The sequence below is a fragment of the Phoca vitulina genome, unplaced genomic scaffold, assembly GCF_004348235.1.
Source record: "Phoca vitulina isolate PV1807 unplaced genomic scaffold, GSC_HSeal_1.0 scaffold1, whole genome shotgun sequence".
Taxonomy (NCBI): domain Eukaryota; kingdom Metazoa; phylum Chordata; class Mammalia; order Carnivora; family Phocidae; genus Phoca; species Phoca vitulina.
The window spans coordinates 78298756-78322664 of NW_022589704.1; the positions used below are offsets into that span (position 1 = coordinate 78298756).

At 43.7% G+C, this 23909-nt stretch overlaps 1 protein-coding gene across 1 annotated transcript; it reads left to right on the forward strand.

Annotated features, from left to right (window-relative positions):
- The first annotated feature begins 3864 nt into the window (after window positions 1–3864).
- RND3 (Rho family GTPase 3) lies at window positions 3865–23494 on the forward strand. Its single transcript, XM_032410649.1, has 5 exons — window positions 3865–4277; window positions 4742–4829; window positions 16167–16276; window positions 19951–20085; window positions 21466–23494. The coding sequence occupies exons 1-5, from the start codon at window positions 4128–4130 to the stop codon at window positions 21715–21717; spliced, it is 735 nt and encodes a 244-aa protein (XP_032266540.1). The 5' UTR covers window positions 3865–4127; the 3' UTR covers window positions 21718–23494.
- The last annotated feature ends 415 nt before the right edge of the window (window positions 23495–23909 follow it).

The window sequence follows — 23909 nt, forward strand, 5'->3', positions numbered from 1 at the left end:
GAACCATTCATTCATTCATTCATTCAGTCAAGTAATCATGTTATTACCCAGCTGTAAGCCCTCCTATGTCTGACGGCATGTTACCCTTGGAATAAAATCCAGGGCGCCTGGAGGCTGAGTCGGTTAAGCGTACAAGTTTGGTTCAGGTCATGATCTCGGGGTCATGAGATCGAGTGCCGCAATGGGCTCTGAGCTCAGCATGGAGTCTGCTTGAGATTCTCTCCCTCCGCCTCTGCCCCTCTCCCCACTCATGCTCTCTCTCTTGCTCTCGATCTCTCTCTCAAATAAGTAAATAAAATATAAAAAAAAAATCCAAATTCTATGATCACATCTCCAAGGCCCATTTATTTAGTTCCTGTCTGCTCCCTTCTGCTCTGCTACCTATTTTCTCCCCCCTTCGGGGGCCCCAATCCCTTTGGCCCTCCTTCTGTTCATCATACCTGCCAAACTCTTTCCCTGCATGGGACCTTTTCATTCTCTGTTCCCTTGCCTTCCAGGGGAACTTCTTATTGCCGATTTGCTCCCATTGCTCTCATTTGCTCAGCATTGAAGACTCAGCCTCCTTAGAGAGGCAGTGCCAGGCCACTGGGTCTAATCCAGATAAACTATAGTTTATCATGCTATCCCATTTTTTTCTCCATAGAGCTTAGCACATTCATTCTTATTTATGTACTTACTTCCTTATTGTCTCTCTCTGGTCTGGAATATGTACTCTGTGAGAGCGGCAAACAGGACTGGCTTGTTTACTGTTACCTCTACAGGTCCTAGAAATGTGCCTGGCATATAGTAGGTGCTTAATAACTATCTATTGAACTAAATACTAAATGAATTTTTAAAAATATTGAATACCTATGAGACACTGAACACTAGCAATCCAAAGAAGAAAAGGAAAGAATTCTTGCTCTAACGAGACTCAGAGACTCGTAACTTCAGGCAGTTGGTTTTCTACTCTATTACACAGCCATTAAATTTCACTCAGCAACTGGCAGATTCCTGGAGATTCAGGTCACCTGATTTCCAAAAATAGTCATCCACTATGATTTCAGATTATTCATTGGTAAAGTGATTTTGCCTCTCCTTTTGCCTGGCATAGGCCCTGTTTACAACTGCTGTTCTGACATAATCATTAGTAGTACCTTTTTTTGCTCTCAAAAGTGCCCAGTTTATATGACAAATTACATACCTTTTCACTGTCAGCCAAATACTAATAATTCATAATTATTGCTAGTTAGAGTGGCTTACCCAAATAGACTATGTCAATTCAGTAATGTGGAAGGTCACATCACATCTCTAGAAAAGGGCAACTTTCTAAGTTAAAAATCTGAGGGAAAAAAAGGGTGGATCTGTTATCCCAGTTCCAATTAGTGAGTCCACTAATGAGGCCAGTATTTCCCAAGATATGTTCAATAATTCTAAGAAGTATAAATAAGAGTTACATGCAAAATATAAAATAGAGCAGAGATTCTTTATTGTGCCAGAAACTATTCTGCAAAGTTCACTTGCACTTCCTCATCATTACTATTATGATTCCTATTTTACAGATGACGAAGTTGAGGCTCAGAGAGGTTGAAGAACTCATCCAAGGTCACACAGATACACTTCTTGGTGATCTCCTGCCCCCAACCATTGTGCCCATTGCTTCTCAAATGAAAGAACAAATAATTTGATAAAAGCTTCCTGTAATGGGGCGCCTGGGTGGCTCAGTCGTTAAGCGTCTGCCTTCGGCTCAGGTCATGATCCCAGGGTCCTGCAATCGAGCCCCGCATCGGGCTCCCTGCTCCGCGGGAAGCCTGCTTCTGCCTCTCACACTCCCCTTACTTGTGTTCCCTCTCTCGCTGTCTCTCTCTGTCAAATAAATAAATAAAATCTTTAAAAAAAAAAAAAGCTTCCTGTGCTTAAGTAGGGCATGCCAGGTCAAACTATGTTAGGTAGGCTACTTTTCCTTAGAACTTTTTTGTGTCTGTAACATGTCAAAGTGCTTGGTGCATCTTCAAATGGTGATATGGGCACAGTGTCTCCATCATTCACTGGGACACAGGACACTTTTTGTGAGGAGCACTAATGTTCTCCAGAGAAAATTTTGGCCAATGTTGCTTTGGGAACTTGATTAGGGCCAGCTATCCCTTTCTCTGTGGGTCAGCCCTGCATGCGTGTAAACACAGACCCACACACTGGGTCTGAGGCAGGGTTTTCCTTTGGGGGCGGGGCTCCAGTTTTCTCAGCTCTGAAAGGGAGATAAGACCATCCTTGGATCCATGAGGCTTCATGGTCTTAGCATCCAGTACTTACATCTGTGCTTTTAACCCCTTTTGGTGCCTTTTCATTCCCCATACTGAATGTTCTGGGTTTTCTTTCTTTCTTTCTTTTTTTATTTTGTTTATTTATTTGAGAGAGACAGAGAGTGAGAGAGAGCACAAGTGGCGGGGGGAGGGGCAGAGGGAGAGGGAGAAGCAGACTCCCTACGAACAGGGAGACCAACACCAGGCACCGTCCCAGGACCCCGGGATCATGGCCTGAACCATAGACAGACACTTAATCGACTGAGCCATGCAGGCATCCTGAACGTTCTGGGTTTTCACCTCACCTTCTCATTTACAAGCCTAGGAGTCTCCATAAAGGTATCTATAGATTTTTGGCCAATGTCCTTACTGCATTTTAATAGTTGAAATCTTTCCATTTGAAACACAGGAGATGAAAATGGGAAAAGAAGGACTTCTGGTAAGGAAAAGAGAACAAATGCATGGCCATTTTTGATCCTCTTTTAGATTTTTGGGGTGGGTAGGTAGGGGGATGGGTGTGAAAATGAGGGGGAGAGGGAGCAGAGTTGTACCTGCATTTTCCAACTAAGCATACTTGTGTTTTCTGGGTACATCTCCGATTCTTGGAAAGGGGAGGCTACAGAGAGAAGAAACCAGGGCAGGATCAGATACCCTCCTACCCAGTCTCCTCATTGCAACAGGGGGGAATGGCTGCCTTGTGTGTTTGGGTTCCTATGCAATAGGGCTGAGTTTACAATGGCTTTTGCACTCAGTTATAAGCATCTTCTGCTTTTCTTTTTTCTCTGCTCCCACCTCCTCTACCCACTCCTCAAAACCTTTCTGCCTCCTCCTGAGTGACTGAAACTGACAGGTTTCAGAAGCCAGTGTGTTGCTGTGACCCAGACAAGCCAGTTCCCGCATCTGAAATAGCCTGGCTTAGCTATTGTTCCATGGCCTATATACGTGATACAAACCATTTCCTTCTAAAAAAATTAAAATATTAAGCGGCTGCCTTCGGCTCAGGTCATGATCCCAGGGTCCTGGGATCGAGCCCCGCATCGGGCTCCCTGCTCGGTGGGGAGCCTGCTTCTCCCTCTCCCTCTGCCTGCCTCTCTGCCTACTTGTTCTATCTCTCTGTCAAATAAATAAATAAAATCTTTAAAAATAAATAAATAAATAAATAAATAAATAAATAAATAAATAAATACAACCACTTAACCCTTCCCAACCCAAGATCTGCTTCCTGTTTTTTTTTAACTATGTTTCAACTTGGGTGAGAAATGTTTTTGCTTTTACAAATGTTCATGAGGATTACGTAAATCAGCCTCTATTAAAAGGTTTTTAAAGGAATCCTAATAAAAATCAATATGCACAGACATTCCGTTTCCCACCTCCTCCTGGACTTGTACAGTCCCATCCATCAGCAAAGCATAGTTGGGGTGTTCAAGTTGTCCCAGAGACTTAGTCTGGAAATAGATCCCACACGGTCACCCTAGAGGGCGCACTGTTTACATTTTCGGCAAGTAACGAGACCGCGCTTGCTCCCAGGCTCCATAAAAGGGGAGGAGGCGGATCAGTTTCCTTCTCTCATTGAGAAAGAGGATTGGAAGGCCGGGCGTATAAAGCCGCGCAGAGAGCGTGAAACAAAGCAGTCGGATCGGAATTGGACTTGGGAAGCGCCGTGTGGAGTCAGGCATAAAACTTGGAGGGGAGTAACGAGCCTGGCTCCTCTAGCCCCTCGGCTGCGCTGCGCTCCAGGAGTTCCCACCAGCTTCGCGTTGTATTTTTATATCTGCTTTTTATAGAGAAATATATATTTTTTCCTCTTAAGAGAAAATTCCTGTTCCAAGAGAAAATAAGGCAAGATCAATGAAGGAGAGAAGAGCCAGCCAGAAATTATCTAGTAAATCTATCATGGATCCTAATCAGAACGTGAAATGCAAGATAGTAGTAGTGGGAGACAGTCAGTGTGGGAAAACTGCGCTGCTGCATGTCTTCGCCAAAGACTGCTTCCCCGAGGTGAGTGTGGCCGGCCGGGGCTCGGACGAGGGAGGGGGTCGGCCTGCGGGAATCCCCCAGTCTCGGGTTGGGCTTCTCCTCGCTTTCCCCCCTTCACCCGATTTTCTTTTTCTAAGCAGTCTTTCTTACTACTTTCCCCCTGGTGAGACTGCCGGGAAAGGGAAAGTGAGCTGGAAGCGTTCAGGGGACGCGTCTGCACATTCTGCTGTTAGCCTCTGAAACTTGTTCGGTCCTGTGTGCGGAACCCCGGGTTGGGAGGTTTGGATCCTCAGGTCTTGGAGAGCAGGGTGGTGCGGGTGTTGAGTCTGGCGTTTCGGAAAGGGTCCGCGTGTCCGGTGTGTGCGATTTTTTTTTTTTTAATTGGGGAGTGAGGAAGCGATTTTCAGAGGGTGTTGTGCGGGTGTCGTGCATTTTAGATAACCTCTTTGCCCTCTTTCCTTCCTCTGTCCATTTTGTTTGTCCAGAATTACGTCCCTACAGTGTTTGAGAATTACACGGCCAGTTTTGAAATCGACACACAAAGAATAGAGTTGAGCCTGTGGGACACTTCGGGTAAGAGAGTCGTCGGACCGCGTGGCGCTTGGGGCGGGTTTCCAGCAGCACCAGGGTGCGTGGCGGGTCTCGGGACCCCGCGCGTGGCACGCTCCCAAGCACCCAACCGCGCACCACCAGCGCACTCTGCGCCCCTGGGTGAACTTTGCCTCTTCCGAGGGTGGGTGAACATTTTGTCCCTGATGGGTGGGGGTGGGGGACGATGATGGGTAGAGGGGAATGGGAGTGGGGGGAGAAGGGCGCTGTGTGCCCGCCGGGTGACCCCGCAGAGGAACCGCTTGTAGCCAGGTGGCCGGGGAGCGGCTGGCCCGGGGGGAGGGAGGGTCGTTCCCGAGTCGTCTGTGGGCGGCCGAGGTGGCCCGATGTGGAGTGGGGGGGGGGATGCATGCGCCGCCTCAGAACTACCTTGCTCGCGGCGGGCGCCCCTCCAGGAGCTAACCTGATGATTGTTGGAGAGTCGGGGAGCGCAGCGGGAGTGGTGGGAGGTGGGAGAAAATTCCCGAAGCGATGCAGTTACGTGTGTATTCCGCGCTTGGGGGAGAGCAAGGTGAGCGCAAGCGGCCGCGGCGCCCGTGACGCCTACAGCCAGGAATGCGCTGGTGGCGCGGGCAGCACCGGGCAGAGCGGTCGCCGGCCCTCGTCTCCTGCCGCCGGCCGCCCGCGCAGCCTCGGTGCGGATCTGCAGATCCGACACCCCTCGGCAGCCTCCAGTGATCACGCCGCCCCCCCCCCCCCCCCGGCCCTCGCCGTTCCCGTCTGACCCCCCATTGCATCACCCTCCGACAGCCTACAAGGCCGCGGGCAGCGCTCTTCGCCTTTGACCTTCCTGTCCAGTTGAATTATTGGCGTCGTGGTGAATTATTTTCCAGGATCTGGGGTTCAAGGCCGGGTTATCGCCTTCTCTGCGCCCACCCACCTACCTGGCGTGCGGTGGTAGAGGGGACCGGTACCCCGCGGGGGAGGCTCCCAACACGCGGCTATTAGGGATCTGGGCTGGGTCAGGCGCGGTTGAGGGCGGGAGGCTCCCTGGAATCTCGGGCTGGTACCCGTCCCCCCCACCCCCAACACACGTACACCCCCTGCGGTGCTGGGAGGGTCGGAGCGGGGAGGGGAAGAATCCCGTTTCCCAGAAGGGTGTCGCCTCTGGAGGAGGAGCAGCCACCGGGAAGGCCGGGTGAAGGCCCCTGCCTTTCGGTCTGGGAGCGGGGCAGGGAGTTGGGCTGCTGCGGGCGAACCGAGCCAAATCCCGGGTGAAACTAGCGAGGAGGAGCGCGCAAGTGCCAACACGCAGGCGTTGCTGTCAGGCAGGGAGGCCCCCGAGGTGGACCTGCGCCCAGCTGGGAGTGGCCTCGTGGAGGTGCTTCTGGACTGTGCGAGCTTCCCGCAGCCCTTGGTTTTAACCTCCGGAGCCCCCGGGGGACACAGGGGATTAGAGAGCACAAGGAAGGGACCAGACTGACAGGGTCGCCAGAGGCAGTCCCTGCACAAAGGCAAACGAGAAGTCTCGCACGAGCGCCTCTCCACGGCCGGTGCCAGATGCTCATAGCGTTGCAGTGGGAGGCGCTGATTTTGTTTCCCTCTGGAGAGGCAGGCTCTTCCTCAAGCTTGGCCAGGGGCAGCAGAACCAGAACCTCACGGTGTTTTGTACCGGGGTGTGCACGCACAGTCTCACGACTACAGGGAAAGTGTGGATAGACAGAATGGAAGTGTTTTCTTATTTCAGTAGTTCCTGTTACCGGAATTGTTACACAGCCTCGTACTTAATGGGCCCTAATTCCCAGACACATCATGATATTTATTATGCCTGGAGTGCAGGACAGCTGGTATGGTACCAATAATTAGGGTCAGTACTTAACCCTCCCCCAGCCTGTTTGGACCTAATGCATGATAAGAATTATGTAGGCATGGGGTCTGTAATTCTGATCCAGTGTTGATAAAAACCCGTGTTTAGATCTTAACTACTGGTTACCAGGGATTTCTGTGTGCAAATCCCTACCTCCCTGAGTCTCATTTCATCATCTGAAAAAAAGATACAGAGCTAGACAAGGTGCAGGATCTCTCCCAGCTCTATGCTTCTTGGCCTTAGTACACCAGACAGGCAAGTCCTTTTGTTTCCCAGGACCTCTGTGGGCTTCAGCTCTGAGTCCCAGTGGATCTGTCATCCCATGCTGGGGTTTTCACCACTACCCTGCAAGCCAGGTTCTGAACAGTGCCACCCCTTCCTGGTGGATTTAGGAAGGAGACTCACTTGGGTAGGGAGGGGGCATGGCTGGGCTTACAGGAATGCTGGGTTATGCCTCCCCTGTGTTCTGCTTCATGAGTCACAGGACCACCAATGGAGATTTTAGATTCAGCGACCAAAGGGCTAAATTGACTTTTTTTAGGAGAGAAAAGGCACGTTGTTTTTTCAAAGGCTAGAAAAACAAAATGTGGTCAGTTTGCAGTTGGAGGCTATGCTTCACGTGTGCAGATAAAAGCACTTCAGATATTCTCAGATATTTAATGCATGCCCGAGAGTTTGTAGTCCCTGCACACGTAACATCACGCCTTGCACACAGTAGTCACCGAGTAAAATCTGTTAAATGAACAAATGAATAATCATATGCATAGTTTCCAAGGAGATAAGATTCCCTGACATTTATTACCACTGAATTACCTGTGCACAAAGAATGGCAACTTTATAAACACTGCCTTTCATCACATTAAAGATAATCACCTGAAATGAAGTCTGCAGTGAAATAATCACTGGTATTTTTATTTAATGAAACAAAACCTATGCATGTTTAACTAAAATATAAAGGTTTGAAAAAACCGTGATTAAGAAAACATCATACTGCAGAATTATCCGGTAATGAAATCTTAGTTGGAATTTAGATTTATACAAATGGGAAAAAAAAAAAAAAGGCATAAGGGAATTTAGAATCCTATTATGCTGTTTGTGAGGTGAAATGTTAGTTAATTAAGCACGGTCACCAAGCACTTGTTAAATTCTAAGAATAGATTGTTTCCACCAAAAATGGTTTATCATCCATGAGTGAAAAACATCTAGTAAGAGCCATTGCGTCAGCTATGATGCAGATACGATAATCATATCAAGTACCGAACATTTTTCTACTTCATCTCAAGGTTTTCATAACAGATTTCTGAACAGCATTATTTTTTGACAAATATTTGACATTTTCTTTGCCCACTAAGACATTTGTTTAGTTCAGGTTGTGAAAATAATTGCATATGCTTGATGACTCTTGATACGTTTATTTTTTCCAACTGCTGTCAGTTTAACTCTGGAGAGAACATTCCAGCCAGTCTCTAAAGTCCTAAACGTCAGGTTTTAACCCCCTTTTAGAACTCTGTGAAAGTTAACGATTAATAAGAAAAATGAGGTATGCCTCACTTCTCTTAGGTAGGAAGAGAGATGGCATAAACGTTGTCCTTTGCATGGTATTCGCATCCTGTCTAGCCTCTGGGTGGAGGGGCAGACATTTAGGAGACAGAAGTAGTTGTCTTGTGTGGCTTCTGTGCTTGTACAGCTTCTCATCGGGGGTCTCCTTCTCCCTCCAGCAGTCATGCAATGATGCATAGGCAAAATTGCTACTTTGGGTATAGGAAAGCACATCAGGTGGAATTAGGATATGTGGGGCCTCTTTGTACCAAGAGAAGAGAATTCATCCCCCACTTTTTGAGGCACAGTACTTAACAGTTCTTTCCACTCTGTCTCTCTCTCTCTCTCCCTCCTTTCTTTTCACATCTACTATGAACAGGCCCTCTGCTAGGCCTTTGAGATGCAGTGTTAATTTATAGTCTTGCCCCTGAGAGTCATACAGCCCTGATGGGGCAGGGAGTGGGGAGAAAGAAGCGCTCCCTGCCTAGTGTAGCTGCTAGGCAACCTGTGTTGAGCTCATTTTGTCCGGTTCTTTCCCTAGTCCGGAGTCCCTAGTGCTGATGCCTCCTTTAGGTCCTCCTCAGGTAGGAAGCACTTCCTCCTTCCCACCCTCAAGGCACACACCGGTTAAAGCAACCACAAATGGCAATTTGCCACCAAATTTCTTAGAGCTGCTTGAAGTTATTCCAGCCACCCCCACAAAGTAAACAAAACCTTCTTTTAAATAATGCCACTGTAAACCCTCTAAAAGCGGGGATATTTAAAGGTAGTCTTTGGATGCAGATCCATCATATTCTGGGCTTTAATGAGAAATACTGCCTTTTCATTGATGAGGTGAGCATTTTATTTCTAGTTGCAGAAATGCTCCTAATGACTTTCAGATTCACTCAGTGAGTTCCTGCAAAGCAATGGGTAATGGTTTCAACGGTTTGAAGTGATAAGTGAGCCCAAAGTAGTTCTAATATCTTGTGTTTCAGAATGTGCCAACATTTGCCAAGCACAGAAGCAATTTGCAGCATGAAGCCAAATGCCTACTAATAATAGGAACTTAGTCACTTAGGATCGGATCGCCGTATCTTCTCCCAAGTGATTTGATTGCAGTGTAATTTCAGCACACGTGATTTAGGGAGTAATAATCATTCATGCCAGCCTTTAACCAGTACAAGTTAATGCACATTTTATTTAAGGCATATTATTAGTTCTAAAATATTCAATTCAGCTGCTAAAATTCCCCCACAATAACTATGCTCTTGCCTCATGAACGCTCTTTTGAATCTTGTCATGATACAAGCTGCTTTTAGTCCATGGGAGCTGAAGTTAGCACTTCCTGCGCTGGTTTTAGCATAATTAACAGAGAAGGTAGTATTCTTCAAATCTTACACTTAAAGGAAAAGGGAAAAAAGAAAAATCTCAATTACCCTTGGCCCGTCTTTGAGGACAAACTCCTATACAAACAGAAGTCAATGCATATTATATTTGTACCTTATCCGTCACATTTGAAGAATGGTCTTCCTGACAAGCGCTGAAGTGAAATATTAACAGGGATAGAAGTGTTTCAGCAGTGTTGGGGATTAGTGTGTAATTAATCCAGAAAAGCAGCTTCAAAAGAGTTCACTGTCCCTTTTTTTGTAATTTAACATGTAAATTAACATATCAAGGCAAGACCTATGGAAATGATTAGAAAACCAGTAAGTGTTTTTTAAGGTACTCTGTGTGCAGGAATTCTGCTAGATGCTGTGGGAGCAGGGGAGGCGGGGGAGGGGGCAAAGCAGTTCCTGCCCTCAAGATACTCATTGCTCCCCAACCCCCCCCGCCCCCCGCCCTTGGTACCTTAGTCCTTGTTTATAGGAGGGTGAGTCCAGAGATTCTAAAGCCGGATTCACCCCACAGAAAGAAGATCCAAAGAAGAGTTGAGGGCCACAGGGCCAGCCCACCCCCTGACTGGTGACTCATTCTCAATGAAACCACAATTCCTTCCTTATCTCTAGAAGTTGACTCAGTTCTTAAGAAGTCTTTAACATCCCTCGCTCTTGAAAACGTGCCTACATTTAATGGCTCTCAGTGAAAACAAGATTCTGAAAGTTGAAGAATTCTCACTTAAATTAATCTCATTAGAGAAAGGAAGAGGGCAAGAATTTACAAAGAAGCCAGAGAAGCAGGAAGACTTGTGATGTGAATATCAAGGGCAAAATTGCAGAAAACCAGTTAGTTTTTAAGGTGGTAATGATCCCTAGAAGCTTAGACTTTCAAAACCAGGCTCAACTCAGTGTTCACCCTGAAACTCTGTAAGAGATAAGATTAAGGCAAAACAGGCCTCTGAATTTGCATGGTGATTTTCAATAAGCAACATATAAAACTATACTTGGAGATTTGTCCACCATGCATTAAAAAAAAAAAAAAAGGTATAAATTCCCTTTCTAAGTCCGTATCTATCTCTAGACCTTTTTAAAAATCTCATTTACTCATGTTTTCCCCCCCAAACTGGTTTCTTGCTAAATTGCGCATTTCAGTGAGGTGTCCAGATTGGTTATTCAGATACCACCTGAAACAACCAGATGTCTCCTCATTAATCCAGTTCCTGCACGTAGATATGACACCAAGGACCAGTGGTTTCTCCAATTAGCTCATGGTACCTGGTGGGCTGTGCCAAATGAATTAGTTGTGCCTTAGCCATTTTCTGAGGCCCTTTAAACATCTCGGTTACTATATATTGGCAACTTTACTCAGAGACCCCCTTGACAAAATAGAAATTTCATTGGCATGGAATGTAAGCTGCCTCAGAAGTTTTATCAGGTGTTGTGCATGTTGGTCTTGAAAAATGAGCCTGATGACACAACACAGCATGTGGCAAGGTGAATTCACTCTCCTCCAAGGAATCAGATGCTTTAGTATATAAAAGACAAAATCTTCAATCTATTACGGAATGATAATGTAATTTTGAAAATACCCGTCTGTGCTTATCCCTGAAGTTCTGTGACCTACCATGGTTCTACTTTAAGTAAAATATTTTGAGTCTTATACTTTTTTAAGTATCTAAATAAGATTAGGAGTTTAAATCTAAAGCTTTATTTAAAGCTCAAAAATAGCAATAATTTCTGCCTCTTTGACTTTCTCTCCAACTATGGACCTGCATTGCCCCCAGAAATTGAAAATATTGATTGTATTTTTATAGCAACACAGAAGTGCCCTCAAATTTTCATAAAATCTGTTTATAATTCCTATTAATCTGAACTTCTAAAGAAACGAAGGAAATTGCCTCCCTGGGAATGTTTGTTGCATTTTTATGGGCATGCGCTTATAGTGCAGACTACTTGGGAAAAATAATTCAACAGAGTCTTGTACTAAGCCAGACACAAAAGTTCTGCCCAGGCTTGATTCACATTCTTGAGATTATTGCTGATTTGAAGCTTTCACTCTCAGTAGAGATGGCGTGAGGAAATGGAATCTGCTAATAACTGGGCAGCTCATCCAGGCTCACATGTTAGCTGCTGTTCGATGCAGATGTTCTCTTGCTGGCCACTAAAAATACCAAAGGTTAACATATTTTCTCTGCCAAAATTATGCAGTAGTCCCAATTTTATTGTTCTTGGTAGCAATTTCTTACGCGGGATGGAGAAGTTTTTCAGTTTCACGTTCAAGAAAAGGAAGTTATGTTTATGAAATACTCAACTACAAGGGTTTGCAGCTCTCAAGCTCCTGTAAAGCCTCAGTGTTTGAACTGGTTTTGCAAAAGGTTCCATAAAGCCTCCCTTTTGGGCGTGAATCTTCTTACATATACATTTAATTATGGACATATATGGTGTGTTCTATCTTTGTGGAAGGATGACTGAAGCAAGCAGCTATGTGTCTGCAGAATTAGTTTCTGGGTGAGGCACTTTGTGACTATTCTTGGGCTGGAAATAATTGATGTCACCCGGAATTAATGATCTTGAAGACAAAGATGGTTAGACCTGAAATTTCAAAAGCCTTTTAGAACTTTGCTGATGTTTGCCAAGCTTGAGGAACTCTGAGAACCCCAAATGCGTACTAATTCTGGTCTACTCAGAGCAAAACTTTTTGAAAGTATTGGGCAGGGGTTGGACACATTTTAGCTGTGTCTTTACAATATAGAGTTTCCCAGACTTTTCCCTTTGATGGTCTGACAGGTGAATTAGAAAGGACTTTGGAATAGCGCTGTGTGCCTAGAGTTTCGTGGAGTGGAACAGAAATGCGGCATCTGGGAATTCCCATAGGCATGGAGCCTGTCCCACATGCTGAGAAAGAGTTGTACTTGACTTGAGCAAAGCTCAGCACCTGGACTACCTGAATTAGGCCCTAGCACATTCCTGGTGCTAGAGTACCGGCCATATGTACTTCCTTACTTAACAGAATGTGGGGCGCCCTTCCTTGTGTCGGGTTCAGTCCTACACTTACCCTGGAGGCTTTTCACGTGCATCTCTTAAATCTATAGAAGTTAAGTGTTTTGCTGTTTGGCTTCATGGAATGTTTGCAGACTTTTCTGGAGGGATGTAGAAGTAGGAGGCAGACATTGTCTGTTTGGTCGGCTTACTTCCGGGCTCCTCTTTGGTGTCTCTTCTGCCTCTCCACATTGCTTGTCACTTCCCAGGGGCATTTCTGGAATTCCTCTTCATTTTCCCTTGGCTGGTGAGTTGTCCCACGCATGCCAGTGATTACACCCTGCACTCTCCCGCTTTGCTTTTCTTACTTCCTTTGTGCAGTAGCACAGGCTTTATGGGAAGAAGAGGGAAGAAATCAAAGTGCTTAAGCACAGAGTGGTCACTGTCAAATTACACAGGTTTTTTTTTTTTTAACTGAAGGCCCTGCTTAGCTGATGAATTGTTACCGAGTTTTTCCTGGTAGAACAGTTCTCTATAACTCTATATTGTCTCTTTTTTCTTTACTACAAAACAATAGAGACGGATTTTTCAATCCAAAAAAAGTTTTCCTCTTAACCCTATCAAAAAATAAAATGAACAAATGGCCTTTTTATTTTTAATGACAAATTACTCTTGCAGTTAGTGGTTAGACAAATTACGCTTATAACTAATAAATGCGGGGATCAGTTTTATTACCCCGTTGGGACACTTGTTGATCTAAAAGCACCGTTCATTAGCAAAAGTAGGAAGACAGGATCAAAGTGTCATGCCTAATTAGATCTTGTTAAAGCTCTTTAAAATTACCTCTCTACCTCACCAAGCAAGGTGGTTTCCTTCTCAGGAACCTTTACCTACAAATGTATTTTCATTCAAAATATTAAACCACATAAAAACAAAAGCAGAAACAAACCTCCATAAGAATTTGGTTTCAGTTGCAAACTGTTTTCATTTTCAAGTCAGCGCAGTGTCTCCATTTTGCAGATATATGGGTATACCTACTAAGCACGGAAGGCAGCTCATTTGTAAGTAGTAAGCTGGAGTTTCCAGCCTTGACTGAGGCCTGAAGACAAAGCCAGATTCTCTTTGTGGCCATAAACTGGGTGGGGGAAGGAAGCCCAGTCCACAAAGGGAGGGAGGGGTATTCTCTGCAGCCACGTGGTGACCTGAGTGCTGAAACCATTCCTGGATTTTATTGGTAGTCCCAGTGTTAATTATTCTATTTTAGCACTGGTAATTCCCCAGATGTCTTTCCTAAATTTTGTATTGGGCAAAGATGGTCTCCATTGTTATGTAGAGTACTCTTAGATCCAAGACCAGTGGTGAGTGCTCTCATCCGGTCTTAGTCCTCCTGTCCTGAAAGCACCTGGAGTTGCCTTTTCTCTGAAGTTCAGGTCTGATTGAGGCTGGAAAGTAGCCACCGTGAGTTAGTTGTGTTTTGTAATGTCAGTGATTTCCAAGAAAGATCTCTGAGGCCTTGTTGGGCTCCTGACCACTGGAATTGTTGGAGAGCTGTACTTTATGGACTTGGGGTCATGTCCTATCTTGCCAACTTGGAAGAGCAGAGGAAGTCCTCGTGTACGTGTCTGGTATTTGGATTTCCCCTCTACAATCTGGAATTTTCTGACTCTGTGTTTGGCAAGAGACTTCCTAAATGTTTACAGAAGAAACTGTGTTAAAGTTAGACTTTGGACCCAGAAACGAGAGAGGTTGCAATGGAACTTCACAGAACAAATACAGAAATAACCATAATACCCAGAAACAGTGATACGCCATCTCATTTCTGAGACCTCTCAAAAATGCTTATTGAATGCTTAATGAATTATTCTCTTGACCTCAGATTTCTTCAAGTGGCTGAAAAAGCAGTCACAACTTGTCATTTTCAGAGACGACTTCATTCCAGTATGCCTTAATATTTAAAACGATTTGATTTTTTTTTAACTCTAAACCCTTTAAGCTTTTGGAAAATGTCTTTCAGTTGTCAGTCGCTGTTACACCAGAGTCCTGATTCCAGATGTGTGTAGGGAGCTACTGTAGCTCGTGAAAAATTCTGGCTTAGATTTCTTTCTGGTTCCTAGAACATTCCTTCCTTGCTTGTAGACACAGCCAGCTTGAAGTTGTCACATCCATCCCGAAAGCAGCTAGTGAAAAGGTCACCGCGTTCGTGGGGTCACGTCGTGAATGCTGGGGACCGGAGATATACTGTGAATAGGGACGATGCACCCTGACTATAGTAACTTAGAGGTCTCAGAGCAGCCTCCTGAAAAATGTTGTTTTGATAGAATTGTAAAGGATTATTTTAAGAGCTTCTTCAGTCTTTCTCTCCTCCTGACTTTGACTATGGAGGTTTTGATTTCTCTGGGGACAACATGTCATGTTTTTCTGCTGGAAATGGAAGGTGATGTCAAAATGAAATTGGGGTTCAAAACAGTTGGTAGCTTAGATTTTCTTTCCCTCTTCTGGACTCAAATATGTATGCATGTGAAACGAGTTTCGTGTGATGGCCTGTGAAACGTCAGTATACGGAATACGGAAAATGACTTTCTTAAAGAACAAATAACATTGGCAAGCTGGATTTAATTTTATAGTCACAGCATTTTATAACAATTGACTTCATGTAATTGCCCATCCTTTGGGATTCCTAAAGGAATAGAAGAAGTTTTCTAAACGATGAGATGGTTCTGGGGTTGTATTAATTGGCTGGTAACTTGAACCTCTTGGGTACCCTGGATTTAACTCAGGCTGAGATCCTTCCCTCTCCCAAGATGGAACTGTGTAAAAAAGGGACATCATCCAATACGGCATTTATTACATTCTTTGGTTGTAACAGGAAGAAAGTCCATATAGGGCTTGGGGGTAAGTTTAAGTAAGCAAGCTCAAAGGTCAGTGGCTTATCTAAACTTGTAACTTTGTGCCATAGGGTGGCTCTGTGCTTGCTGGGGTTCTCTTTGCAGAGCTGGCCCTTTCCTCCCTCGCCCACTCATCCCATCCTATTATCAGAGAGATCCGGAGTTCTGGGCTCTTTCCCAAGAAGTAGCTCCATTTATGGTGCTTGTTATCACTCAGTTTATAATAGCAACATCACAACCATAACCATAGTTAATACTTAACAGTCCCTTACTAAGTGCCAGTCACTGCACGGGTTCATTTAATCCCGGGTAGGTACTGTTGTCATCTTCATTTTAGAATAAAGAATCAGAGACACAGAGTCCTAAATCTACCTTGGCCCCCAACTTCAGGGGTGGAGATCGATTTGCACCCCAGGCCACCTGACTTCTGATGCTTCCGCTCTACCCATCACCCAGGTACTGTTAGGGACTCTGGACTGTGCAGATTTCAACTTAAGGTCCTGGCTTCTCCCCTTGAATTTGAGACATACCAGTGAGGCTTCGTTGTCTTCTGGTAGAAATTGAATATATTACCACTGGGCTTTTGCTGGTTTGCATTCTTTTCTAAGAATTAGAAGAGGTGGGAATGGGGCCATGTGATATTCAAGGGCTCTAATTCAGAGGGGTGGAGTTCATGTATGACAGATACATGGAATTTTTATCTGAAAATGTGTGTATCTTTGTTTCTTCTCAGGTTCTCCTTACTATGACAACGTCCGGCCCCTCTCTTACCCGGATTCAGACGCTGTGCTGATTTGCTTTGACATCAGTAGGCCAGAGACTCTGGACAGCGTCCTAAAAAAGGCAAGTGCTGGGGACAAGGGCCCAGTTCAGTCCCGGCCCATGTGTAAAACAGACACGGGGGGTTGGCTGGGGAGCCCCAACACTCTACTTAATACTGTGCTATGTATTTTGTAATTAAAACATTGAAAAAAAAACACTCGAGTACCATAACAGCATTTCCACACATACATGTCACAAGTTTTGATGATGAACCTGCTGAAGAGTTTCTTTCATTTTAAGAAACAAAATACCCTCTAAAGAGCCTCTGTGTTTATCCTTTGGGCAGAAATGGTGCAGCTAAAAATAATTATATTTGATTACTCTCAAGAATGTGTTTTCTTTTTTCCATCCTTCATTTCCCCTATAGTTTGCACCTTAGTTTACAGGTTTACATTTGACCTCAATTTAGATAGTGAGATGAATGCAGTAATTTCCATTTTAATAAAGAAGCTGTGCTTCGGCAGTCATGTTATTTATTAGAAATAGAACTATTACAGGAGGAGAGGAGTGAATTGTGATCAGAGAGATAGCACAGAGTAATAAAAACTGTAGTTGTAAACATGTGGTAGATAACACACCTAGTTTCTGGGGGTTCATGAGGTTCAGTAGGTGGAGAAGGGCCCTGAGCAAGCTCAGGCTGGAACCAGGGGGAGATCAGGAGGAAGGGAGCCTGTTGTAGGCTGGGTCACGGGTCCTGGGGAGGCCAGTGGGAGGGAGGAGTGTTCCTGGGCCTCCGCCAACCTAGGACTAAACCTCCTGGTAGTCACAGAAGGCATGTGCGTCCATGGATCAGCATGTATTAGCCACTAGCTGTTTTCTCAGTCGTGGCCTGAGTGCTGTGAGGTTTCAGAATCAGACCCTTCTATAGAGCACCCCACTCTTCTCCATGCACTAAGAGCACCCCACTCTTCTCCATGCACTAAGGCAGAGGATGTGGTTGAGAGCAAGGTAGTGTTTTCATTATCTTGCATGTTTTTATTAGTTTACATTCCCCTGTTATACTTGACTGCTTGTCTTATGTGTCACTATGAAATTAGGACTTGAAGGCGATTTATTCCCCCCTCACCCCTGTCTCCTTACCAAACATGACAAACACAGTTAGCTCAATGAAATACGAATTTCTTAAAAGATCAAAGGCTCTTTTTAACTCCGTTCAATTTTCAGTAAGGTGTTATCTAACACAAATAATGCTAATGTTTGTCAGACTCAGGCAGGAATACACCTTTCCTGTCTTCAAGGCTTGTGAACAATTGCTAGACATGCGGAGGGAGGCCAAAGTCATTACACAGCTGAAGAACAACATAACGACATGTCTCCTGCTTGTCTGTGGATAAAAGAGATTGCTTATTTACTGGGTTTTACTGATGTAGTATCAGCTTATGCATAATTTATGATGAAAGCCTTGCTCTTGTTTTATTTCGCTTTCGTCTTCTGAGACCTAATGAATAGTGACTTTGGCCTTAGAGATATTAATGAATGTGTTTTACATCTATGTGAAGTTTAAGGCTCATGATAACCCGTGCTGTGGTTTGTCTTGATTAATTGACTCTTTAAGTCCTTGAATATCAAAGAGTTTAGAGTGACATAAAGCAGGATAGATCTTTTTCTTTTTTTTTTTTTTAATTTTTTTTTAAGATTTTATCGTTTATTTGAGAGAGAGAGAGGGATAGAGCACAAGCAGGGGGAGTAGCAGAGAGAGAGGGAGAAGCAGGCTCCCCGCCGAGCAGGGAGCCTGATGCGGGGCTCGATCACAGGACCCTGGGATCATGACCTGAGCCGAAGGCAGACGCTTAACTGACTGAGCCACCCAGGCGCCCGTCTTTTTCTTTTTTTTTTTCCGGTTCATCTTCCAGTTGCTACTCCAGTGCCATCGAGCAAATGGGAGAGGCTTCTAAATAACTATGGAGGAAAGGAAGGAAGGGCGGTAGTTGGTGGATAAATTAGGCTCTCGTGGAAAGTGTATTACTTCCTTCAGTCTGCCCAAAGTACACCTCTAGGTCTGGAGATGTCCCCTCTAGTGGTCTTTTAAATGACTCCTGCAGGATGTCCCTCTTATTAGTATTATATACATGGCTTCATCACCCTTGCTCCTCTGTGAATTCCACAGCTATGTCTTAATCATCTTTGTAACGACCACAGTACCTAGTAGAGCACTTACTGCATATTTGTGAGTGTGGGCTGCAAGAGCCAGCCTGGGTCCCAATCTCGGCCCTCCAATCCCCCTTCCCCAGGAGCCAGACTCTCCTGGGGACACCGTGAACCCCTGACTCCCATCCTGATGGTCATTTCAAGCTTGAGGAAATGAAACCACAAAAAGTCAGCCTTTTGCTCTTTAAGAGGACAGTTGAAATTCCCTGCTAGGCATTTCTGGAGGTTCTAATAATTCTTGTTAGGTCACGTGATAGCTAGCCAAGTTGGACTAAATTGAAACATTAAACAATTTATGTAATTTAAAACTAACTTAAGGGCGTATCAGCTATAGGACCAGATGCCTTCCCGAGAGCCCAAAAGATGGGCCTTTGTAAATGTCAGGGTCTGTGTTGATTCAGTCACTTGAGTGGAGGCTCCTTAAGGGCAGGGCATTCTGTTTATTAACATTGTCTCCCGTCCCTGAAATCTCATTAGCAATTTCAGCCCGTGGTGGCTGTTCAGTCTTTCTTTCTTGTTTTGTTTTGTTTTGTTTTGTTTTTATTATGTTACGTGAATCACCGTGCATTACCTCATTAGTTTTTGATGTCGTGTTCAGTCTTTCTTGATAGGATTCGCGGGTGCATACCTGTGCTTGTGTTAGCTGTCCTGTAGTCCCAGCCTTCTGTGCTGGGAAGTTCTAGCTCAGCATACCCGAGGAGATAGTGCCTTGTTAGAATATATAATTATTCCTAAGGCACTTTTATCTTTCAGAGATACCCCAATAATTAAGAAATTATTGAAGCTACCTTCTGACAACACCCAACAAGTCTCTCGCAGTAGGGACGGATAATGAGTCACAGAGAAGGAGAATAGATAATGATATATATAAGTGTTCCCTAATGGGTCCACTTTAAAAAGTGGTAAAACTTTGGGGCGCCTGGGTGGCTCATTCGGTTAAGCGTCTGCCTTCAGCTCAGGTCATGATCCCAGGGTCCTGGGATAGAGCCCCGCATCGGGCTCCCTGCTCTGAGGGGAGTCTGCTTCTCCTTCTCCCTCTCCCTTTACCTCTCTCTCCACTCTGCCCCTCACCTCCCCATTGGTACACACGTGCTCACTCTCTCTCTCTCAAATAAATAAGTAAAATTTTTTTAAAAAAGTAGTAAAACTTGGGACGCCTGGGTGGCTCAGTCAGTTAAGCATCTGCCTTCGGCTCAGGTCATGATCTCAGCATCCTGGGATCGAGCCCTGTGTTGGGCTCCCTGCTCCGCAGGGAGTCTGCTTCTCCCTCTGCTTGTCATTCCCCCTGCTTGTGTGCTCACACGCTTTCTCTCTCTCAGAAATAAATAAATAAATAAATCTTTTAAAAAAAAGTGGTGAAACTTAGTATCTGAAAGATACTGAAAGATAAATGCAAATTTGCTTCGTCATCTGAAGTGACACTTCCTTTTAAATGTTCTTTTTGAGTCCCATTCCCAGTGTTTGCCAGTGGAAGAATTGTTTACCAATATATAGATGCCTGCACTTTGTTAATTTTTCATCTTTCTTCTCTCTCCCCGCCCCCACAGTGGAAAGGTGAAATCCAGGAGTTTTGCCCCAACACCAAAATGCTCTTGGTTGGCTGCAAATCTGACCTTCGGACAGATGTTAGTACATTAGTAGAGCTCTCAAATCACAGACAGACACCAGTGTCCTATGATCAGGTATGTATGTTGTCAGGGTGCAAATGTGGTTTTCAGAAAGAGTGACAGAGGTAGAATATCACTCATAATAAAATAAAAGTAGCCGCTTTTCTAAAGGCTCAAGCAGTGGTCAGCTCCAGGTTGGAGACTCTTGAGTACGATGCAGAATGAGCACCACGTGTTGAGATGGTGACATCTGGAGGAAGGGGCTGGCAATTTTGTGCCCGTGCCTAAGCCCCTCGTGACAGCCAATAGCTCATATTGTGAAGACGGCAAAGTGATCTGGGGCAGGCAGGGGTTTGGCTGAGATTTTGATGGTGCTTTGATGCCTGACTCTTTCAAAAAGCTTTCCAATATTTTTTTAGCAGTTTACTTTATAAGGGTTATATAAGGATATATGTGTACGCATAAGTAAGACAAGTTTGGGAAACATCTTTTAAAATGTGAAATGCTCTGTCATTCAGTAGGGTAATCACATGATATTGTGGATCATATTCTACACTTTGTATATCTCTGCAACTCTCACTGGGTTTAAAGTTAAATAGATCTAAGAGAGAATGTGGTCAAATTGGTAATACTCTTTGAGAGAGTTAATCTTATTTTACACTCAGCAGTACAATAAAATACTTAAGAAGAACATTGCCAGTAAAGTAGAACACTCCATAAAACTGTCTTTTAGAGAGTCATCATTTCTGTAGGTGTTTCCCCCAAGTATCTAGAAGGGAGGAGGATCGGTTTCAGACGTTCCTTCTCCTAAAACTTAACACCAGATTCTAAAGAGAGTTCAAGTTGAATTAGCTAGAATTTTCCTTTGTATTCATCATTTTAAATGCTGCAGTCATCTTTGTCTTACATGTCTAATTAATAAAAACCTAGTTACTTGAATAAGTCATTTTGATGCACACATGCTTATTCCTGTCTACACTGGTTGTTTAGAAAGTCCGTATTTTGTGTTTCCCAAAGTTATAGATGCCACAACAGTGTTATTCCTTTCCTCATTTATTTTGGCCATACATTTCAAAATTGATTCTAAATTCCATCCCATACCCCTGTTTTTTATACAGTCTATTGACTGGTCTTGAGCACCATTTATACTCAAGAAAAATCAGACTTTCGCACCTCTGGGAAGTCAAGCACTATCTATTGAGTGATGATAATTGAACTTCTTAGGACTGAGTCTTGACTGCAGATATTTATGGAATAATTTATTATTAAAATGTATTATGAAATAATTAAATTTTCAAAACCAGGCAGTTTTTTTTTTGCAGCAACCCTTGGAAAATACAGTTCACATATTAGAAACGTTTTGCGCCGCATTATTATTTTGTGGTATTGGGAAGACACTTTATCACTTTCCCCCAAGACTTATTGCTGATTATGATGCATTCTTTTGCTTCTCAGGGGGCAAACATGGCCAAACAGATTGGGGCAGCCACTTACATCGAATGCTCAGCTTTACAGTCAGAAAACAGCGTCAGAGACATTTTTCACGTTGCCACTTTGGCATGTGTAAACAAGACAAATAAAAACGTTAAGCGGAACAAATCACAGAGGGCCACAAAGCGGATCTCACACATGCCCAGCAGACCGGAACTCTCTGCGGTTGCTACGGACTTACGAAAGGACAAAGCGAAGAGTTGCACTGTGATGTGAACCCCCCCGTTCTCTTTAAGGAGGACAAGGAAGTCTCGTGTAAAGAACACAGACCACAAAACAAAAAGGTGAAATCTGAATGAAGTGCACAGCCGAAGTCACGTATTTTGGAGGCTTAGGAGGTGTTTGAAAAGATGCTCATCTTTTTGGAATCCTGTCCTTAGGTTCGGCATGTAGAACAGGTGGTGACGTGAACACATTGAAGCGTTTGGAAGTGTGACTTGAAAAATATGCCAAAAAAAGAGAGATTTACATGGGCTAGATAAGGAGGAATATGAGGACCTCCCTGAAGAAGAATCACGCTCTGAATGGTGCTTGCGTTTTTGTTTTCTTTGTTACAATCTATTCATGGATCTCTACTTTGATTTTTAAATGTTTTAATCTCCTTTACAAAAAAAGTATATATTAATATACCGTCCTCACTGGGGAACTGGCACTGTGACCTTAGCGTTTAGTTTTCTAGAGGATGTGATCTAATTTCCTTCTAGCTCATCATTAAAATGGAAATTGTATCAGGACCCATGGGATATCGAGAGGAAAAGTTGGTGAGGCTTTTTGAAATTGAAGATAACTGAGCAAGATGGTTCTGGAGAAGGGCTTTTGGAGTCTTGCAAGATATGCAGACCAGCATTACAAAGATCTAATAGATCAACTAGAAAAAAGATGTCCGTTTTTATTCAGTCTGATGGTTCTGTTCATCATTGTGATTGTCATGAAAAAGTGGTAAATTGCTCAATGTAATATTTTTGTGCGCTGTTTAGAAAAGAGGGTGTGTGATTTCTTTTGCCATCATTGATGAAAATGCAAAGTCAAATAAGAGGTGTCTTGGTTTGACGTCCTAAAGTGATCCAAGGGGGGAAAATAATGTAGGTACTATTTTCGCCTGAAGAGATAATGAAGGAATAGTTGCAGAAAGCACAGTTTGTGAGTAAAGCTGTCTGGAATTCAGGTACCAGAACTACAAAGCAAAAGGCCTATTATTTTGGGATGAAGCTCCGGAAGTTGACAGCATCTGATGATCTCTTGGTTTATTTCATTTTCTTTAAAAGAACAGCTATAAGAGAAGGACCCTCTTACCTAAGCTTTAGAGAATCTTTAGAGGAAAAGTCTGTGATGTCAGTCCCGACGCTATACTAGGGCATTTCCAGAGAGTGATTGCTAAACCTCACTTACCCAGATTCAGCCAAGGCCCGTGTTCAATACTTGATTGCTGTTGTTGCATAAAATAATCAGCATTTAAAATAGTTTACAGATACTTTTTGACCAGTTCCTTTTAGAGCTTCTTTCAGAGAAGAAACCAGATCTGACCTGTTTATTGTTGGCGCTTGTTGAAAACGAGCTTTCTTTCCAATGATAAAGCTTCATTTTTGAAGTGTTGAAGCTGTGCTCCCATTAAATTGTGGCAGGAGAGGAGATTAAGGTAATTACAACACTCAGTTCTTTGTCTTACAAGCACTTTTGTTTTGTCTCTGCAAGAAAATACCATTCCGGTCATTTCCCACGAAATACAGACGTTTTACCAACATAATATGCTTTGATTGATGCAGCGTTATGCTTTGGGCAGTGTTACAAAATAGCTGGCAAGTGCTTTCTGTATTTAAATATTGTAAAGAGAAAATAAGTTATAACTGTTATAAAGCAGAACTTTCGTTGCATTTTTTTAAGTGTTGAAGTCACTTTGTATGTTTGTTTGGTCAATGTTTCCGCAGTATTTATTAAAACATACTTTTTTTTCCTTCAAATAAAAAAGTAACCATGTCTTTGTCTAAATGTGATTTGTCCTTTATTATCTACTTCCTGATTTAGCTGTTTGGTTTTGTTTAATAGAGATGACGAGAGCATCCGGCCTCACGTTTTCTTGAAGTAGTTGGCTTTGAAATTTTTTGACTCTTGCCAGTAGTGAAAGTTTCTTGGGAAAAGATAAATCTGCATAGATAAGAGGTTTTCATGATGATTTCAAATCACAGGAAGAAAATGGAGTATTATCAGACTAAGTGATTTGATCATAGACAAAAAGAGCTAGGATACTGCATAAGATTAAAAAATAAGGAAAGCATTTTAAAATTGTAAAAAATAAGGAAATTCCTTGAACTCTTTGGTCCCGAGACAGTTTGTTGCAGTCTCAGGCCTGGTTTGCTTTCCTGCCCTTGGTCCCCCTCCCCCTTTCCACCCCAGCCTCCCAGCCATTCACC

What these genes read in the sequence shown, in the direction of transcription:
- RND3 (XM_032410649.1), top strand. Translation starts at nt 4,128, where the DNA reads ATGAAGGAGAGAAGAGCCAGCCAGAAATTATCTAGTAAATCTATCATG. An exon ending in CCAAAGACTGCTTCCCCGAG is followed by an intron (nt 4,278 to 4,741) that starts GTGAGTGTGGCC and finishes TTGTTTGTCCAG; the next exon opens with AATTACGTCCCTACAGTGTT. An exon ending in TGGACAGCGTCCTAAAAAAG is followed by an intron (nt 16,277 to 19,950) that starts GCAAGTGCTGGG and finishes CCGCCCCCACAG; the next exon opens with TGGAAAGGTGAAATCCAGGA.